We start from the raw sequence: 18,755 nt of genomic DNA on the forward strand, positions 1-18,755 counted from the left end.
TTTCTACTATATTGTCTTTGGCGGTGAGGGTGGTTGTGATGGCTAGAAGTTCAGTGCATTCCTAACTGAAATGAATGGGAGTCAAATGACACAATTAGACCCTCTCCCCAAGAAGTGTATCTACCAACCATGTGCATGCTGAAGGGTGGGGGCGCAGAGCTCCCTTGTGATCCTGAAGGTTACTGGGAGAGACTCCTGGTTCTGCGGAAAATTAGCCTGCTTAATATCAGCCTCGGCAGCACAGGGACTCAGAGCATCTACAAGGATGCTGAATGCATTCCCTTTTTCCTTCCTTTCCCCCAAATTGTCTGCCTGAATGTTTTCCTCCAATCTGAATAGATCTAACTAATCCAGGGTGTGTTTCTATAGTGGTAGGAGTGGGGTGTTGGGAGAGAGCTGCTCTAAGTACCAGCCAGAGGCAAATGTGTTTGCTCTTTTCTGCTCCTGCTTCCTGAAACTCCCATCTGACTCTAGCTCAGGATGATACCCCAGGTGCCAAGTGATTTCTAGAGCCCTCACCTCAAAGCTTCTCCTACTCCTTTATCTTCAGCATACACATGCATAGGACATGCCAACTGTGCATAACTCTGTGGGGTATCACCTTTTGAAGAATATAAACCAGTCAACCAAGTACAAGCCACTATATCTTTCTCCCTCAGAGCCTCCCTTTCTTAAGATAATGGGGCCATGGAAAGTTAAGCAAATGGACAGAAACCAAGGTGTTAGGCACCTACTTTTTTGTTTCCTGCTGATGGAGGAGATACATAGCCAAAGCATAATGCAAAAGGTGGCTGTAAACACAGCAGGAAAACCCAAGGCCATATTTTCATCATGCTGTGCTAGAGATTTCAGACTTGGAATCTTTGTAACTTCAAAGAATAATGAATAACAATTCACTGACAACATTCTATGGTGATACCTCAGGAGTCGAGGTGGAGTGGGTGGTGTATTATTTAGGTAGGCAATGAGGACATTTCTGAACAGCCGAAATGTGACTAGCATTAAGATTTCAGTATTATGTATACAACAGGCACTCAATGCTGATTTATTAGATAAGAGAATGACTGAATGACTGAATGTTCTCTTTAAGGGCCAAATCTTAAGTATACTCTGCATATGGTAAACACAAGCTAAATATTTTTTGAAGGACTCCAGTTTTAATCTGGTCAATGCCAATGTTCTAACTGTGCAGCCAGTTATTTTCACTGGGAGTTCAGCAGCAGAGAAAACTATTGTCCATCGTGTCAGAAGGATATGGCTTAAAAAGTGAGATCTCTCTCTCTCTCTCCTTCTTTCCTTCTCTCTCTTTCCATGGGATAATTTGGCAATCTATATCAAATATTTGAGTTATTCAATTTTATAGTTGTATTAAAAATTAAGAAATTAGTCAGATGTATTATAAATGTTCATTACTTCATTTTAAATATGATGGCATGTGATATGTTCATGGGATGACATTATGTTTGGAAAAATGGAGGTCATTGGCCCTTCCCACATAAGCACTGGGGGTAGAAGCACACTGGAGTCAGATGAACAGGGTATAGAGGTAAAAACAAAAAACAAAACAAAACAAAAAACAACTGGTTAACAATGAGTGTAGAAAACATAATAACTCTAGCTTGAAGGAAAGCAGAGAAACAAGATGGGAGGGGGAGGCATTTGGGGTCATGGGAGTCTTTTTTATGAATATAGCATACATGTTTGTGTGCTCATGAGAATGATCTAGAAAAGCGGGGATTGAATGTTGGATCCTGTAGCAGAGACTGGGTGGCAAACACAAAACTGACATATATAGTGTGATCTCCAATGGGTCATTACAAAACAGGGCTGAGTTCTGCATTTGAGGCCCAGGAGGTAGAGTACAGAGCAAGATGAGAAAGAGGACAGGCAGCTTGCTGAGGGCTCACAGTCCAGTGGGGAGGGAGACACGCCCACACCCACAGGGTGGGATGACTGATGCTCTGCACATGGGAGCACCACTGTGGCTGTGGACTGTCACCGTGGACTCTCTGTGGTCTTTTTTTTTTTTAAGATTTTATTTATTTCTTCATGAGAGACACACAGAGAGAGAGGCAGAGACACAGGCAGAGGGAGAAGCGGCTCCATGCAGGGAACCTGACATGGGACTCGATCCCGGGTCTCCAGGATCATGCCCTGGGCTGAAGTGGGCACTAATGTCCACTGAGACATCCAAACTAGCCTCTGTGGTCTTTTTTAAAGTAGCTTCACATTTGGGTATCAACTGTGATGTGTGATAACCAGATGGTTTAAACCATCTCTTTTAAGTATTATGATAACCAGATGGTTTCAACCAAAGACAATTATACTTTCTCATCCCCCCTCTCCAGTTTGAGACACGATGCTAGGATAAATCATTACCATCACAAAATTCTATATTTGATTAAGTGGTTTTTCAACAATTAGAATGAAACAAGGACTGGATCACAAAGTTGGAGAGAGTTTATCACTAACAGACCATCAAGGATTTACTGAAAAGTATGCTTCAGGAAGAAGGAAAGAATAAGATGAAAAATGTATTAGACAGAGAAACTGATAAACATTTGGATGAGTCTAAATGTGCATTCTGTAAAAAAAATGTCTAACCTATGGCTACTAAACAAGATGGGACAAAAATATTAAGAAATAACATGTAAGACAAGAAAGAACTGACTTAGAGGGCACCTGGGTTGCTCAGTGGTTGAGCGTCTGCCTTTGGCTCAGGTCATGATCCTGGGGTCCTGGGATCGAGTCCTGAATTGAGCTCCCTCCATGGAGCGTGCTTCTCCCTCTACCTATGTCTCTGCCTCTCTCTCTCTCTGTATCTCTCATGAAGAAATAAATAAAATCTTTAAAAAAAAAAAAAGAATTGACTTAAATTGAGGCTGCTAAGGTTTTATTGTTTGTGATGAGGGTAATAGATGTTGATTAACTTTAGACTATAAAAGATTTTTCTTTTAAGATCTTATTTATTTGTACTAGAGAGATAGTGAGCATGGTGGGGGGGGGGCTGGAGGAGAAGGTCAGAGAGAGAGAGAGTCTCAAGCAGACTCCTTGCTAAGTGGATGCTCACTGCAGGGCTTGATTGTACCACCCTGAGTATATCATCTGAGCCGAAACCAAAAGACTGATGCTTAACCAACTGAGCCACCCAAGCACCCTGATAAAAGTTTGAAAGTTAACAACTTAAGGATGGTAAATAAAGAGTGTATAATTCACTCCAAGAGAGGAGAAAGGGGGGGGCTAAGAAAATATTGTCAATTGTATAGAAAACAGGAAAGAAGCACCAAAGATTCCTCCCTGTCACCAAAACTAAAAAAAAAAAAAAAAAACAGAGAAAAAAAGAAAAAAGAAGAAAGCAGAGTAAATAACACAAAATAAAATGGTAGAAATAAATAGAATATGTTAACAATTACAAAACTGAAAAAAAAAAAAAACAAACAACTTGCCATTTAAAGGACAGTGCTTGTCAGACTGGATTTTTACAAGTTAAGCTGTATATTGTTTCTAGAAAGTACCTACAACATAAGACAGTGAGAGATCAAAAGTGAAAAATAATGTAAAAGGTGTTTCAAGCAATAGCTAAAAGGAAGCTAGTGTAAGTGTATTATCATTAGACAACATAAACTTTAAGAGAAAAGAGAAGCAGCATCATTAATGTTAAAAATGGTTGCTAAATAATGATTAAAGGAGCTACCAGGAATATAAGACGATTCTAAGCTTATATGTACCTAATATTACAATCTCATATATATATCAAGAAGAAGACTGAGAGACGTATAGGTAGGGATATATAGCGGGAAATTTTAATGTGTCTCTCTCAGTAACTAATAGATCAAGCTGACAATATAGAAGTTTGAACAACAATATTAAAAAGGTTGACCAAGTGGACATACATAGAACCCTAGACACCAAAATAAGAGAACATATGTTCTTTTCAAAAAAGTACACAGGAAAACTGCATGAAAAGGAAATTGTGACTACAAAAAGAAAGAAAGAAAATTCCACAGATTAAACTACTGTAAAATAGCCTTTCAAGTATACAAGAGTAAGTATAACAAAAGCTCACTAAAAGGCTTTGGAAAGATCCAAATAAATGGATGAGATATAACACAGCCATGAATTGGATGGGTCCATATCACGAAGATGCCAATTCCTCCAGAATTAATTTATACATTCAATACAGAATTCAATATAATTCTGATTTGTAAACTCCCAATCGAGTTTTTTATGGAATTGAAAAACTGATTCTAAAATTTATATTGAAGAGTGACAGGACAAGAAAAGACAGGGTAATTTTGAAGAAGAACAAGGTCAAGTAGAATTACCTACCAGATATCACAATTCTATAAAGCTGCATAAATTAAGACAGTATTGACCTAGGGAAGTAGACTATAGTCTAAAGACTAAAGAAATAGACTATAGTGGAACTCAGAAACAGACTTACAAATATGTGGAGATCTGATATGCAGAAAGATGTCATTAAAAATCAATAGGAGAAAGGATTAATGATTCAACAATTGGTACCGGGGCAACTGGTTATCTATATGAAAAAAGAATATATATATATATATATATATATATATATATATATATATATATATATTAAGTTAGGCTCTTCCTTCTTTATGCCTAAAAGTAAATTTCAGGTAGATTGAGACCCTAAATGTGAAAAGCAAAATTTTCAAATTTTTAGGGTAAAACAAAATTTTGCTTGATGATCTTGGAAAGAGGAAGTAGTAAAAAAAAAAAAAAACACAGAAAGCATAAATCATAAGAGAAAAAATTGAGATATTTAACTACATTGAATGAAATAATTCTGTTCATTAATTGATACTGTAAGGGCAGTGAAAGATAAGTCACAGGCTAGTGGAAGATCTATGCAACACATATTACTAAGTGTATTTATCTGGTGGAACGCTATACAGCAGTGAAGCTGCATGAACTAGAGCTTTATACTTCAACTGGTGTGAGAGTCAAAACATAATGTTGGGGAGAAAAATTCATCACCAAGGGGTACTTGCATTGCATTTATAAGAAGTGTAGAAACATTCAAGACAATACCACATCATTCGTAAATAAACATATACATGTTAGCACAATGACTTAACGTGTAGGGAAACCATAACACTAAATGCAAACACCTCCAAAGAAAAGGCAGGAGGATGGGGTGGGGAGGGTACAGGGTGCAGAGGACAGGGCTGTTTTCTTTTTCTAACACTGAATCAAATATGGCAACTGTTAAGATTTGACAAAGTTGGGTCATGGATATAGAGATATTCCTGACATTTTTTACTATGTTTGAAATTGTTCATAATAAAAAATAAGCAATGTAACCAAGCCAGAATTTTATTAGGAGGATGAAAATCCACATCTAAGACAGCAAGGACCAAAAGTTACATTGTAGTAACTTCGGTCAGTGACATGGGGGTGAACCTGAGAAATGTCCCCAGAAAGATGAAAAAATGCAAGAGAAAATACTACATAAGGATGTGAATGTAGAGGACAAGATCCAAACCAAGGTCACGGGTGCTTCTTTAGTCTTTACCAGAATGATGGAAACATTTCAAATGTCTTATGAATCAAAGACATAAAAATAAAACGTCTGATCTGGAAAAAAAAATAGACTACAGTTCAAAAGAGCTAATATTGGGGGCAACCCAGGTGGCTCAGCGGTTTAGTGCCACCTTCGGCCCAGCGTGTGATCCTGGAGACCCCGGATCAAGTCCCACATCGGGCTCCCTGCATGGAGCCTGCTTCTCCCTCTGCCTTGTCTCTGCCCCCCCCCCCCCCCCCGTCTCTCATGAATAAATAAATAAATTTAAAAAAAAAAGCTAATATCATTGCTAAAATGAAAAGACCCAGACCTAGATACAAGTCAGTAAGATTCCTAAAGCAGAAGGAAAAGTCATAGGAACCAGGACGGTGATTTCTGTGCAGACAAGTTGGGGAAGGGGACTTATCGATAGTGTATTAATATAGGCAAGTTAGGAAGGCAAAGGATGTTAACTACCTTCAGAGAGTGTCTGAACTATTTTTGAAATACCCTTTATTTTCACTGAAAAGCAGGTTTACATCCTTTAGTGAGATACAAAGAATTCTCTAAGGCCTTGATTTTCTTCTTGTCTTTGCTAATAAGGAGTTTAGAGTTTGGCGACATCCAAGACTTAAGTGACTGTTTTACCTCGTGTGATTATATTTGTATTTCTGGTTTGATTTCTGTTCATCTTACCACACTTATTTTTAATTATGGTGTGTGAATGTGTGTGCATATATTCCACAGTTCCTCAAATAATTTTTGTGCATTGGTGAAATACAAGTGATTTAAACCTACATTCAAATGTCTTGGGTGAACTCACATTCCAAAAGCTTGCAGGGCTCTAGCAGACAGTAGCCCTTAATGATGAGCTATAGAAAAGACCACTGGTGGTAATTAAGCTAGGGAGGGTGCGCTGTCATGATGAAAACAACTTCTACATTATGAATATCATCATAGGAGTAGAGCCAGTCTTAAATCAGAGGAGAGAGTCTGGCTTACGTCCTTACTCTGACCCACAATCCTGTCCAACAATTGATTGAAAACCCTGTGGGGAGTCTGTGACAGGAGCAAGCCAAACTCTCTCTGGGTCATGGATTAAGCTGTGCCTAAGAAACTTTTTTTTTTTTTTCCAAAATAAATGGAAACAAGAGTAATTTGTTCTCACTTTCAAATAGATATTGGCATATTGATTAAACCCACATAGAGAGTGAAGGGAAGCCAGGGGTTCAGCTGAGGGTTTGCAAGCACTGAAGCATCACAAACCGACCTCCATCAGAGAGAAAACGATGAAATGGTAGTGCTGAGAATTCACTGTCTGGATAACAAATGGAATCCTGGCAATGCTTTCCATGGAAGGATTTCCTTTTTCCATGTTTGAAACCTACACCTTGAGAAATTACCATCTGGTTGGAATTTGCTGAGCAAGAAAACACGAGGATGGAAGAGCACAGGCTTCTGGCCACAGTGGGTACAGTCAATATACCATCCATCTGCTGGGGTCGGGGGCTCCTGCTATGAAGCCGGGAGCAGTAAGGCCAGAAAGGCTGGCTGGGGTTAGATTACAAAAGATTGTGAACATCAGGTTAAGGAGTGTGGCATCTATCCTGTGAACAGGAAGAGCAGGAGTGTAACATGCTAATAATGGGGGTGGTTTTATATTAGCCTAGAGCGGGGGTCCAGGGTAGCTTGCTGTGTTCTGGCGTTGCACCTCTATATCCTTTGGCCTCAAGCACATCCTCAGAGATCTCCCTCAACACCCAGCCCAGAAAACCTTCTACCTGGATTCTCTTGTTCCTCATCCCCTGTCCCTTTGGAGAAATCCCACTCAGCCATTCCTAATGTCACCTCACTGGGAGACCTTTGTCAATCCACTTCCCAGCTTTCTGATGCACAAAATCAATCACTGTCCCCCTCTCCAAGCTACGGAGCGCTCTCTGTATATTGCACATCACTGTACAGGCAGTTAGTTGAATGACAGTCTGGTCACCAGACTAGATCATGAACCCCAGGAAGGCAAGAGCCAGTTCAATCCTCTTTGAAAAAAGTTTGGTAAAAATAACTACTTGTGAAATGAATGGCTGATACTTTTGGTGACTTCTATACTAGAATACACCTCCTGCTTCATGCTTTTCAGTGCTAATTTTTATTTATATGAAGCTGTGTTCAATTTTCTTACACGTTTTGTTCAGTACTATTCAAACTACAGATCTCAAACACATTAGTGAACAGTAAAAATAATTCAGTGGGCATGGCCATGTTCTTTTAAAATGGAACCAAATGGGGCGGGGCTGGCTGACGGTAATAGGGCCGAGCGGCTGTTCACAGAGCAAGTGAAGATGAATGCCAGAGGACTTGGATCTCAGCTGAAGGACAGTATTCCAGTTACTGAACTTTCAGCAAGTGGACCTTTTGAACAGCATGATCTTCTTCGAAAAAGGTCTGCCTTGTGTGAAAAATGAACTTTTGCCCAGTCATCCTCTTGAATTATCAGAAAAAAATTTCCAGCTCAACCAAGATAAAATGAATTTTTCTACATTAAGAAACATCCAGGGTCTGTTTGCTCCACTAAAATTACAAATGGAATTCAAGGCAGTGCAGCAGGTTCAGCGTCTTCCATTTCTTCCAAGCTCAAACCTTTCATTGGATATTTTAAGGGGTAATGATGAGACTATTGGATTTGAAGATATTCTTAATGACCCATCACAAAGTGAACTAATGGGAGAACCACACTTGATGGTGGAATATAAACTTGGTTTACTGTAATCTGTTGTGCTGTTCATGAAAATAGAGGGGCTGCATGTTGTTTATAGTCATCTTTTTACTATAATTTGATGTGTACAGCATTAAAAGTACTGACACATGATAATTTTTGCCTAAATAGTATTTGTGATCATTTGAAATGATTTAGTCTTTGGTTTATGGCCATGTGACAATTGAAGCACTAAAGGAAGATGATTTTAAAACTCCCAATTTATATGAAAACAATAGCCTTCTATATGTCTTTCAAAAATTGTTGTTAATGAGTATTTTAAAATTGTACAGGTTTCAATCCAGCCTGTTTTCTGGGTATCCCATAAATTTAATTTTGATTACCATTATCAGCATTTGAGTCTACAACCTTCATAGTAGCATCTCAGAATAAATATCTGTAATTGATTTCAGTGGTAACACTTCAAATTAAGTACAGAGTAGGGTATTTATATTTTACCTTGTTTCACTATAGCCTGTTGATACTTATAAGAAAAATACTGGGTTTATTGATGCTATTTTAGAATTGTAGCTATTTGATTCTTTCAATTTGAAAAGTATAAGTTCAAAGGTTTTGATTTTGGTCTTGTCTTTAAAATGAAAAATCAACCAGCATATGTTGATTACCTTGTTGTAATGGATAGATTTATATATCACAAGATGATTAAATAGAAAAAAATTACAATATTCATGTACACACACCATGTATCCCTGAACAGATTCCATAATTATTTAAAAATAAATCTTCATTATAGTTAAAAAAAAATAAAAATAAAATGGAACCAAATGGTATAAAAATATAAAGCTCTGCATTCAGCATGAGTGGGTATTGTTCTGGGAGACAGTTGCACACACACGTATTTATACGTACATTTGTGTGTGGTGTGTGTCGGGCTACAGTGCAAATTGCATATTCTTACTGTGGGAGGCAGTCCAAAAAAAACTGAGAAATATTTCGCTCTAGTTGATTTTTTGAATGCTGGTTAATTTTCCAGTCTGATTGCCATTTTATTTTGAGCAAAGGTTAGATTTTCTAATTTTATTTTTATCTTCAAGTTGAGTTCCTCAACCTTAGCACTATTGACATTTCAGGATAGATCACTGCTGTGGATGCCCGTCCTGGGCATCGTAGGATACTTAGCAGCATCCCTGGCTTCTACCTACCAGATGCCAGTAGCACCTACCAGAGTTGTGACAGCCAAAAATGCCCCTCCGGCACTGCTACCTGCCCCCTAGGAGGCAAAATTACCCCCATTTGAGAACTACCACTCTATGGTGCCCCCAAATAATTCAGGCATTCAGGCAGCCTTTAGGAAATGCATAAGACGATCGGAAGCAAAGATCCTGGAGGCACTTACTGAAATGGAAGGTCTGAGGATACAAATCTGCAAAGTTTCTTAACCTCTGTCAGGTTTACAACCAGGTCCCAACAGGCCACTCTCTGACTGCACAGAACATCATCAGTCTAACCACAAGATTTTCACTAATGTGGCTAGACAGAGCAGTGCACAGCAGGACACAGAAAGTGTTCGGGGTCAGGAGGTCTTTTTGGAAGCAACAAGAGGGCTGAGAAAGAATCCCAGTACTGTTAGCTGAAAGAAGTAGAGCCTTGCAGTGAAAGAAGGATGTCAGGAACCTCACGTGCAGGGTTTCCACTGGGACCATGGAAGCAACAGTCCCCTTGCTCTGAAAAGAAGCTACAAGTACGTAGGAAATACAGGAAATAAGTGTATGTGGCAAGAAGTGACACTACTCTTCCGTAGAAGGGCCTGACCATGCAAGTGGGGTCTTTGCAGCAGAGAAGTGGGTAGGGAATGAAAAGAGAACTGACCAGAAGTGCCATGAATCTAATACTTACAGCCACTGTGACCTAGAATTAGTCATATAATCTGGTGACGCTTCAGTTCCTAATCGGAAAATTGCGGAAGTTTGACTATGTCCTTAAACTACCTGCTAGTTCCAAAATTCCATGACTTGGTTTGGCTCTCTACTTTTTTCTTTTCCTTAAAGCAATACAGAATTGCCTTACTGTCGGTCTCCCCTCCTGTCTCGTTGGTTTCCATTCCATAGCCACAATGATCCTGTTTAAAATGTAGATCACATCATATCACTCTGCCGCTCAAAATACTTCAAGGTCTTTGCACCTAACTTAGAATAAAACCCAGAGTCTTCACTGAGACCTACAGTGTTTGACCACTGGCCTCTGACTGTCTTTCTAATCTCGTTTCCTATCATTTTTGTCACTTACCATGTCCCTGCCACGAGAGCCTCCTTACAGCTCCTAGAGTATCCCAAGCCTGCTCTCACCCAAGGATCTGCACGTTTGCAGCTCCCTCCACACAGAGAGAGGGATGCTGCTCAAATCCTTTTTGACAGCCCATCCCAAAGAGCAGTTCCCTCCATTCTCTCTGCCCTCTTACTCTGTCTCTCTTCCTCTTAAGACTCATCATTAAAGACATATTACTTATGTAATATAATGAAGACTAATTTTATTATCTACTTACTTTCAGAGACTGACTCTGGAACATATAGGCTCCATGAGGGCAGGGATCATCTATCCTGTTGACTGCTAGACCCCAGTATATTATAGGCATTACATATACATTTTAAACATGAATTGGCAAAAGAACATTTACACAAGTGAAATAATTGCTGTAGATTCAGAAACGAAATACTTTCTTGGGCATCCTCAAGACATTTTCCAACTTAACATAATTACCAGTGGTGATAATGTCTGAAGTAAAGAGCAAAAAACAAAACCAAAAAAGGCCTAACTTCAAGTTGCACATAGCCTTTAAAAAAAAAAAAAAAAAAAAAAAAAAAAAAAACCTTTGCTCTTTTAACTTTCATTGTTCTAATTCTTTCTGTACTGGACGGCCTTTCATTCATTTTATTTTAGAAATTCACTCTCTGGGTTCTTGGTACCATGAAGACTCAGCATGGGTTACAAGCAGGATGTCACAAAGCCCTCAGATCTCTGCAGAGATTTCAGTTTGTGCTTGCGAACTTTTCTTTCTATTGCTGAAACTACAATCTAAAATTAGCTGCCCTCTCCCCTTTAGGTTGGGACTAGTTAACTGGGGAAGAAGTCAATCATGTGAGGCAAGTGAGGGAACTTCCCTGGGTTCCCCTTCTCAACCACCTCTGGTGATGCCAAACTGATCCCAAAGGTCTTCCAGCTGTGAAAGTCTGTGAACTACCGCCATCTGCTGGGTGGCTTGGGAACTACCGCCATCTGGGGGCGAGGCTTCCTACTTCCTCCCCAGGAGCAATTGTTGGTCATCCCCCAGGGTTTGTGATCCTTCGGACGTCTGGCCTTTGCGATTCCTTTATGACCAGATGATCAGGGCTACTGATGGGAGCAAAAGAGACATACATTTACATTTTTAAGTATGGTAGACACGGGGGTTTGAGTAAGATAGCTGCGCTAATAATCCACATTCCCTGACGGATCTGTAGCTTAACATACAGGTGGGAATGAAAAGCTGGAAATAAAAATTGCAGTATGAGACCTGAGCTTTGAGGCAGATGATTTTTCCTTTTGAAACATAGTTTTGTCTTAAAAGTGTGTGTGAACAATGTGCTTTACTATGTACATTACTTATCAAAATACTAATAGTTGGGTTTCATATGCCATCCATATTACCAATTGGCTGCACACATGAGTCTATCCATGAATAAGTATAAGGAAGGGATAACAGTCCTGACCCACTCTGCTGTACAGAGATGTCAGAGGGGAAATATAAACGTAGACAAGCTGAAAGCTAAGTAAGGGCTTAGTGGGAGGCCCTGCTTTGTATATAATAGTGAAACAATCTAAGTGTCTATCAATTAAGAATTAAATAATGTGGTAGAGCTTTCCAATGGAATATACTATAGTTATTAATGATGTAGATCTGTATTTGTTGATATTTAAAGATGTGCCTAGCATTTTGTTACACAGAAAAGTTATATGTACTCTGATCTCAGCATTGGATTTTTAAAAATCCTCTAAGATTATAGACTACGATGTTAATAGCTGCTATGCCTAGATGCTGAAATTAAATATAATTTTCATTTGGATTTTTTTCCACTTTTAATGTTGTTTGAATGTTTTTTTCTAATTAAGTGTGGATTACTTTTTCTACTTAAAGACAACAAAAAAAAGCAATTTCTGCTTTGACATTATTGCAATGGTTTCCCTGGTTGGTCTCACTGCTCTTCTTCTGGCCTCTTCCCATACTGGTACCTGTGCTTTCACTGAAACCTAAGTGAGATCTTTACATTCCTCTGGTCAAGCCCCCAACCCTCCCAGTCTTCTCATCTCCTCTCCAGTAAAAGCAACGTCCAAGGGCCTCCAACATCCTAATCAACTATTACCATGACTTCACTTTCCCTGCTACCTCATCTCCTTACAGACCTCTCCCCCAAATACCCCTAATCCAGCCACACAGGCCTCCTTTGTTCTTCCCTGAACATCCCAGGATGCTCCTGCATCAAAGCCTCTGAATTTGCCTAGAACACTCTTCTCCCAGGTGGATCAATGGATAGATTAGATAGACAATAGGTAGATAGATCAACTGATCTATTGCCCCAGGTACATGTACCCAGAAAATTCACCCCATCTTTCTTCCTCAAATGTCACCTTCTCAGGAGGCTTTCTCTGACTGCCCATCCCCTTGTCTGTTTTGCATTTTGCTAGCCCTTATTCCCATCTGACACAGTATGTACATTTTTAAACTGATCTGTTCATTGCCTGTCTGCCCTGACTAAAATGTAAGCTCTGCAAGGTCAGGGACTCTTTTCGTCTGTTTTGTTCACTGCTGAAACCCCAGTATTCGAAACAGTGCCTCGCCACCATGGCACTAAGTATTTTTTGAAAGAGCAAATGGGTATGTTGTAAAAATAACTTGGGGGAACTGATTCTTTAGGAAAAAGAAATCCCACAAACTTTGGGAACCAAGTTGAAAACAAGGTCATCACCAAACTGCACTCTTATCCAGGATCTGCAGCTAAGTGACCTTGAGAAGACTGTTGAGTCATTCTGGGCCTCCATTTCCTCATCTGCCAAATGAAGAATTAGTCCTCGTCCACTCTGAGTTTATAAAACTTTCAGTCAACCAAAGTTTGGCTATGAGACCTGTCAACCTCCCTTGTTTAAGGCAAATGCTAAAAAAGGCAAAGATGAATGCGATAAGGTTCCTGTTCTCCATCAGTAAGAGTGAAAGGCTGAAATACAATCCCATATTTTTGGGATCTATATTAAAAGGCCCCAATCTCTTATTATATGAAATGATACTGTTACTTCTCTTGGTGGATTCCTTTCTTCCATCCCCCAGCATCTTCCCCTCCTCCTGTCCACTAGGGCCCCCGGGCCCTGGGAGGCTGACCCATGGGGCTTCCAGTGGTGATGTGACCATCTGGAGCATCAGCAGGAGAGTGCAAGCAGGAAGGAGAGGAGTCAGCAGTCAGCAATCTCTGTCCTCCAACTTCCAGTCTACTAGGTTGTCACCGACACAAGTCTGAAGGTCACAGCTCTTGCCGGATGGCTCTCCTTGTCTGTCTCCAGGTGCTGGCAATTGCTTGCTTTTGCTTTCCTTACATCTACCCAAACTTTTGCAAAAGGTTCCTTAGCTAAACTCACTTCAAATTAACTAAGTGTGAGTGCCTCTGTTTCCTGCTGACACCTATGATCATTAGAAAAATCATCGTTGCTCCCATGGTTCCTTCTTACGTGTGCATCTTTGTTTCATATTTGGTTGCATAATCAGAAGAGCTCCATCAAACTCAGCCAGTGTGCACTCTGTCCCTACTCCATGTCTGTCCCGGAGTCCATCTGATTTCATGGGCCTCCTCTCTCTGTGCTAAACCACCACTGTGGTCCTCCTCTCTCATGCAAGAACCTCAGTGATTCATAGATTTAGATGCTAAGAGATGATGGGCGGGGGTGGGGGATGGGATGGGGGTGGGGGATCTTGCTTTTTGTGTAAAAGCAAGACGTCCTCCAAAGGAGATAATGGAAAAGATGAACCATGATATAAGGAGTATAAAAGAAAGGACAAAATGAGTAATAAGGAAATAGGAGGTAACAAAAGGAAAAATAGTAAAGAACATTTGCATATTACTTCAATATATTAATGTTTCAAAATCCACTGAGACATTGAGACGGAGTGCAGTAAGTAGTATACCCTTGCTCACAATGTGGCCATGAAAGAGCAGCTGACCGGTTCAACAGATGCTTCGGTTGAAACTAGAGCATCACGAGCGCCTCTTCTTTGGAAAATTATATTTTTCTTATCATTTGTTTTAGTCTTTCTTCCTTAGCTAGCCAGCGGGGGTAAAATATCCGCGTAGTGATTATAAGTAAATGTATGGTAATGTGAGATGTACAGAGGCCTCTGAAGAACAATTAATAGGTAGCAGGTATTTAAACAGCAAAGTGAATCATTCCCTTTAGAACAAATAAAGTTGTGCAAATGAGCCCTACTCGGATTTACATGCATCGAGGTATTAGCAAATCAATAGGGCGATTACTGTGGAGGGCACCTGAATGTAAAATCGCATTTGAGGTTATGTTTATGCACAAACTGCACACTTAAAATGCAGATTTACCTAGGCTAGGAGGGAAACAAATGATTTGTTCTTCCTCCTGTTCTCTTTTTCTGTCTTACATTCCAAAGATTTACAAATCCATGAAGCTCACCAATTTACAGGCCTAACTCAAGTTCCGGGCATGATGCCCAGCAGAACAACCATCCTCAGCTTTCTCACTGTTCCTGGAGACCAGCGCAAACCTGTCCAAATGCACCTAGGTTGTAGGCTCTCTGGGGCTCTCATTTCTATCTGAAGTTTTATGTGACAATTAAAATTAAAATTAAATTTCAGGTGAAAATTCAATTTCCATCAAGGAGACAATTTCATTTGTATGCACTAATTGATTCTTTCCAAGTGTGATGTAATTGCTACCAAGTAGATTCTCTAAGTTTCCCGGACAATCTCCTGAAATCTGGGGTGGGGGAACCCCAGTAAGATACCAGAGAGGTCAGCAAACTATGACCCTCAGGCCAAATCTAGTCCAGTTACCTGTCTTTATACCCGTGAAATAAATTTCTAGGCCCAAGATGGAGCTGCTTCTGCCTCTGCCAGGGGTATCACATCAGCAAACAGAACATAGGTTTTCTTTGTGTCCCTGTAAATGCTCCTCATGACCAGAAATTGAGCCAGCCAATCCCAAATGCCCAAGCCAACTCTGAGCTCTATACTTATACCAATATAAGTATAGAGCTTTTTTTCCCAATTCATTTTCTATTTTTCTCCTCCTGCTGCTCATTCTTTACCCTGCAGATGCTTCCTGCTTATCATCCCATTTTGCAGTTCTCTGGAATCTTGAGAACGGAGACTGCACATTTCATGAAGTGTTAAAGTTTGTGTGTATCACCTAAATTATCTTCTTTAATCCTTTTAAATAGTACATGAGTTAAGTGGTTTTTCCTTCCTTCAATGGTTGAAAACAAGTTTAAAAAATATCTTGCGACATGGGAAAATGATATGAAATTCAATTTCCCATGCCTGTTGATGAAGTTTTATTGGAACACAATCACACATATTTTATTTTATTTTTTTGTCTATGGCTGCTTTCACACTACAACAGCAGAAGTGAACTCAGAAATTCCAAGATATTTACTACTCTGCCCTTTACAGAAATATCTGCTGATCCCTGTCTAAGTAAATGGTTAACTTTGGGGAGGTTAAAAACAAGTAAACAAAAATTAGAGGTACAGTATTTATAACTGTGAGGTCTCTCTCTCTTTCCTTCTTTTTTTCTTTTCTTTTTTTTTTTTTTTTTCTCTTTTTTCTCTTTTTTCCCTGAATTCAAGATGTGCTTGAGTGGTGAGAGAGAAGAAATTTTGTTAGCAAAATTCATTGTCCCTTGTAGTTTTAATTATCTAATGTCTTCTAAATCTGCAATCTTTTAAAACCAACCAACCAACCAAATCCATCCTAATGATTCTGCTTGACCTAATTCTCGTAGTCTCTTCTATTCTTCCACTTAATGTCAGGGCAGTTTTTGTCCTTGACCGTTTGTTTCTGAAATCTGACATTCTAATATCCTCAAGGCTCAAGAGCAGAGCTCAGGGTGTGGAGTCATAAAGGAAAAGCGATAGACCGACTGGCGGTCACCTGGAGGTCAGTTCCACCATCCTCCCATAACTATGCATGGAGGAAATACTTATTGATGTCTCCTTCACCTTGAAAAGTGGGCAGAGGGACACCTGGGTGGCTCAGCAGTTGAGCGCCTGCCTTTGGCCCAGGGCATGATCCTGGAGTCCTGGGATCCAGTCCCACATCAGGCTCCCTGCATGGAGCCTGCTTCTCTCTCTGCCTGTGTCTCCGCCTCTCTCTCTCTCTCTGTGTCTCATGAATTAATAAATAAAATCTTTAGAAGAAAAAAAAAAAAGAAAAGTGGGTAGAGGTCATAATCCCTGTTTCACACGTGTTTCTCAAAATGATCTTTAGAAGTAGAAAATATTATCTATCTCAGACATTATTGTACCCATTTTAGAGATGAGAACGCTGAGGCCCAGAAAGATTAAGTGACTTTCCTGAGTTCCCACAGCAACATAATAAGAGAATCGTTCTCCTGGCATCAGGCCCAGGCATGCCTAACGGATTCTGTTCCACCTAAAGTTACAGTATTTGGAGGCAGTGAGGAACTTTTCAAGAGTTGGTGAGGATTTTTCATAGGCACTGACCAAAAGAGGCAGTTGGCTATACATATAAGTTATGGGGATTTGGGGAGAAGCTGCTCCAGTCCCTTCCTGTCTGCTTCTTACCCATCCCTGGTGCACATCACTGCTTTCTATTCCCCACTTGCTCCCTCTCCACTCACTGCTGCAGCCAATTCAAGGCACTGCCACCAAATAGGAGCCCTTACTAGTGACTGGGGATAAAGGAACTCTACTTGTGGCTAGGTATGTAACAACATGCACTGAGGAACCCTTGCACACTAAGCAGGTCTCTGGGGAGACAGTCAGGAAGGATCCAAACCTCAGAGCAAAATTAGATTCACTCACAGACATTCGCATGATAAGGTTATATAAACAGATACACAACCCATGCCAGCTGCAATGTCCCAGTAAGCAGGAAGGTAGAGACAAGAAGGGGGTGGCCGGGGTGGGGAGGGGAGGATAGAGAACATCATGAAATCAACTCTACTGTAGAAATTTGATTGATTTGGACCAGGATGGGTTGTCTCAGCTCAGTAGAAGAGAGTGTTTCTGCAACGGTTGTAGAAAATGGGCTGGGAGATGGGGGGACATTTGGTGGAAACCAAATCCACACTGGCAACCAAACCCACACCGGCATCTCACACCTTCCTATGCCATCTCTGAAGGTCTACGCCCATGATTAGACTTGCTAGAACCAAAGGGAAAATGCACTTGAATTGAGCATAGAAATGTTAACGGCAGCTTATTCTAAATAACAAGAAAGAAAACAGGAGTAGACATGGGCTTGGTCAGAAAATGTCTCTCCCTCCCTCACCCCCTCATCAGCAACTTGTGCTCTTTTGATCACGAGATTCTCTTGCAAAGGCCTCTTTTCCATCCTTACTGTCTTGAACTTAAACCCCCAGGTTTTGCTCCCTTCTTTCCTTCCTCTCTCCCTCTCTCTCTTTTTTAAATATTTTATTTATTTATTTGAGAGAAAGAGAGAGAGACAGAGACGGTGAGAGAGAACACAAACAGGGAGGAGAGAGAGAAGCAGAGTCCTCGCTGAGCAGGGAGCCTGATGCGGGAATCGATCCTGGACCCCCGGATCACGACCTGAGTCAGATGTTTAACCTACTGAGTCACCCAGGGGCCCCTTCCCTCCCTTTTTTATTCTACTTTTTCTTTTTTGTGACACATTGCAATTCTGAAGTTGGACTTTTCCTGTGAACGTTGCCAGTGGGGAAAACTGGTGGGTTTCTAGACTACCTTTCTCCTTCCATCTTCTCTTTGAATTCCCCAGACAGTAGCAGGAGAAAGTTTCCAGCCTCCAAAATAGTCATGAGCTCTTGTCTTAACTCACAAGAGTTAAGAAGTCAGTCACCGACTCCATAAATATTTACTGAGCATCTACTTTGTGCATAGTGTTGGGAGCACAGCCCTGAGCAGGACATTCCAACTCCACTCTGAAGCCTATCCTGCAGAAGGGATGCAGATAATAAAATGGTGAGCATGCACCATTTTATTTCAAGCAGTGAGCATGCTCTGAGGAATTTAAAGCAGGAACGGGGCTCAGGTAAAGGAGGGTGGAGTTCAGTGAAGTCTGTCTGAGGAAGTGACATCTGAGCTAGCAGGGGTGCGAGCGGCGGTCATGGAAAGATCTGGAAAAGAGAGTTCCAGGCAGGGGAAACAATGGGTGCAAAAGCCCCAAGGCAGGGAAGAGCAAGATGGCTTTGGTGAGGAACAAAATAGCACCTTCTGTTGAGAAGACCCTGACAATACCA

General features: G+C 40.5%; 2 protein-coding genes across 3 annotated transcripts in view; one reads left to right on the plus strand and one right to left on the minus strand.

The window, feature by feature from the left end:
• The window catches only part of EGFLAM (EGF like, fibronectin type III and laminin G domains), a 181,798-nt gene that overhangs the window by 62,306 nt on the left and 100,737 nt on the right, over window positions 1–18,755 (minus strand). The window lies entirely within an intron of this gene.
• Window positions 7,858–8,901, plus strand: LOC119876205 (proteasome maturation protein-like). Its single transcript, XM_038535277.1, is given in 2 exon segments — window positions 7,858–7,968; window positions 7,970–8,901. Coding segments are annotated over 2 exon segments (426 nt in total). The 5' UTR covers window positions 7,858–7,872; the 3' UTR covers window positions 8,300–8,901.

The sequence above is a fragment of the Canis lupus genome, chromosome 4, assembly GCF_011100685.1.
Source record: "Canis lupus familiaris isolate Mischka breed German Shepherd chromosome 4, alternate assembly UU_Cfam_GSD_1.0, whole genome shotgun sequence".
NCBI lineage: Eukaryota > Metazoa > Chordata > Mammalia > Carnivora > Canidae > Canis > Canis lupus.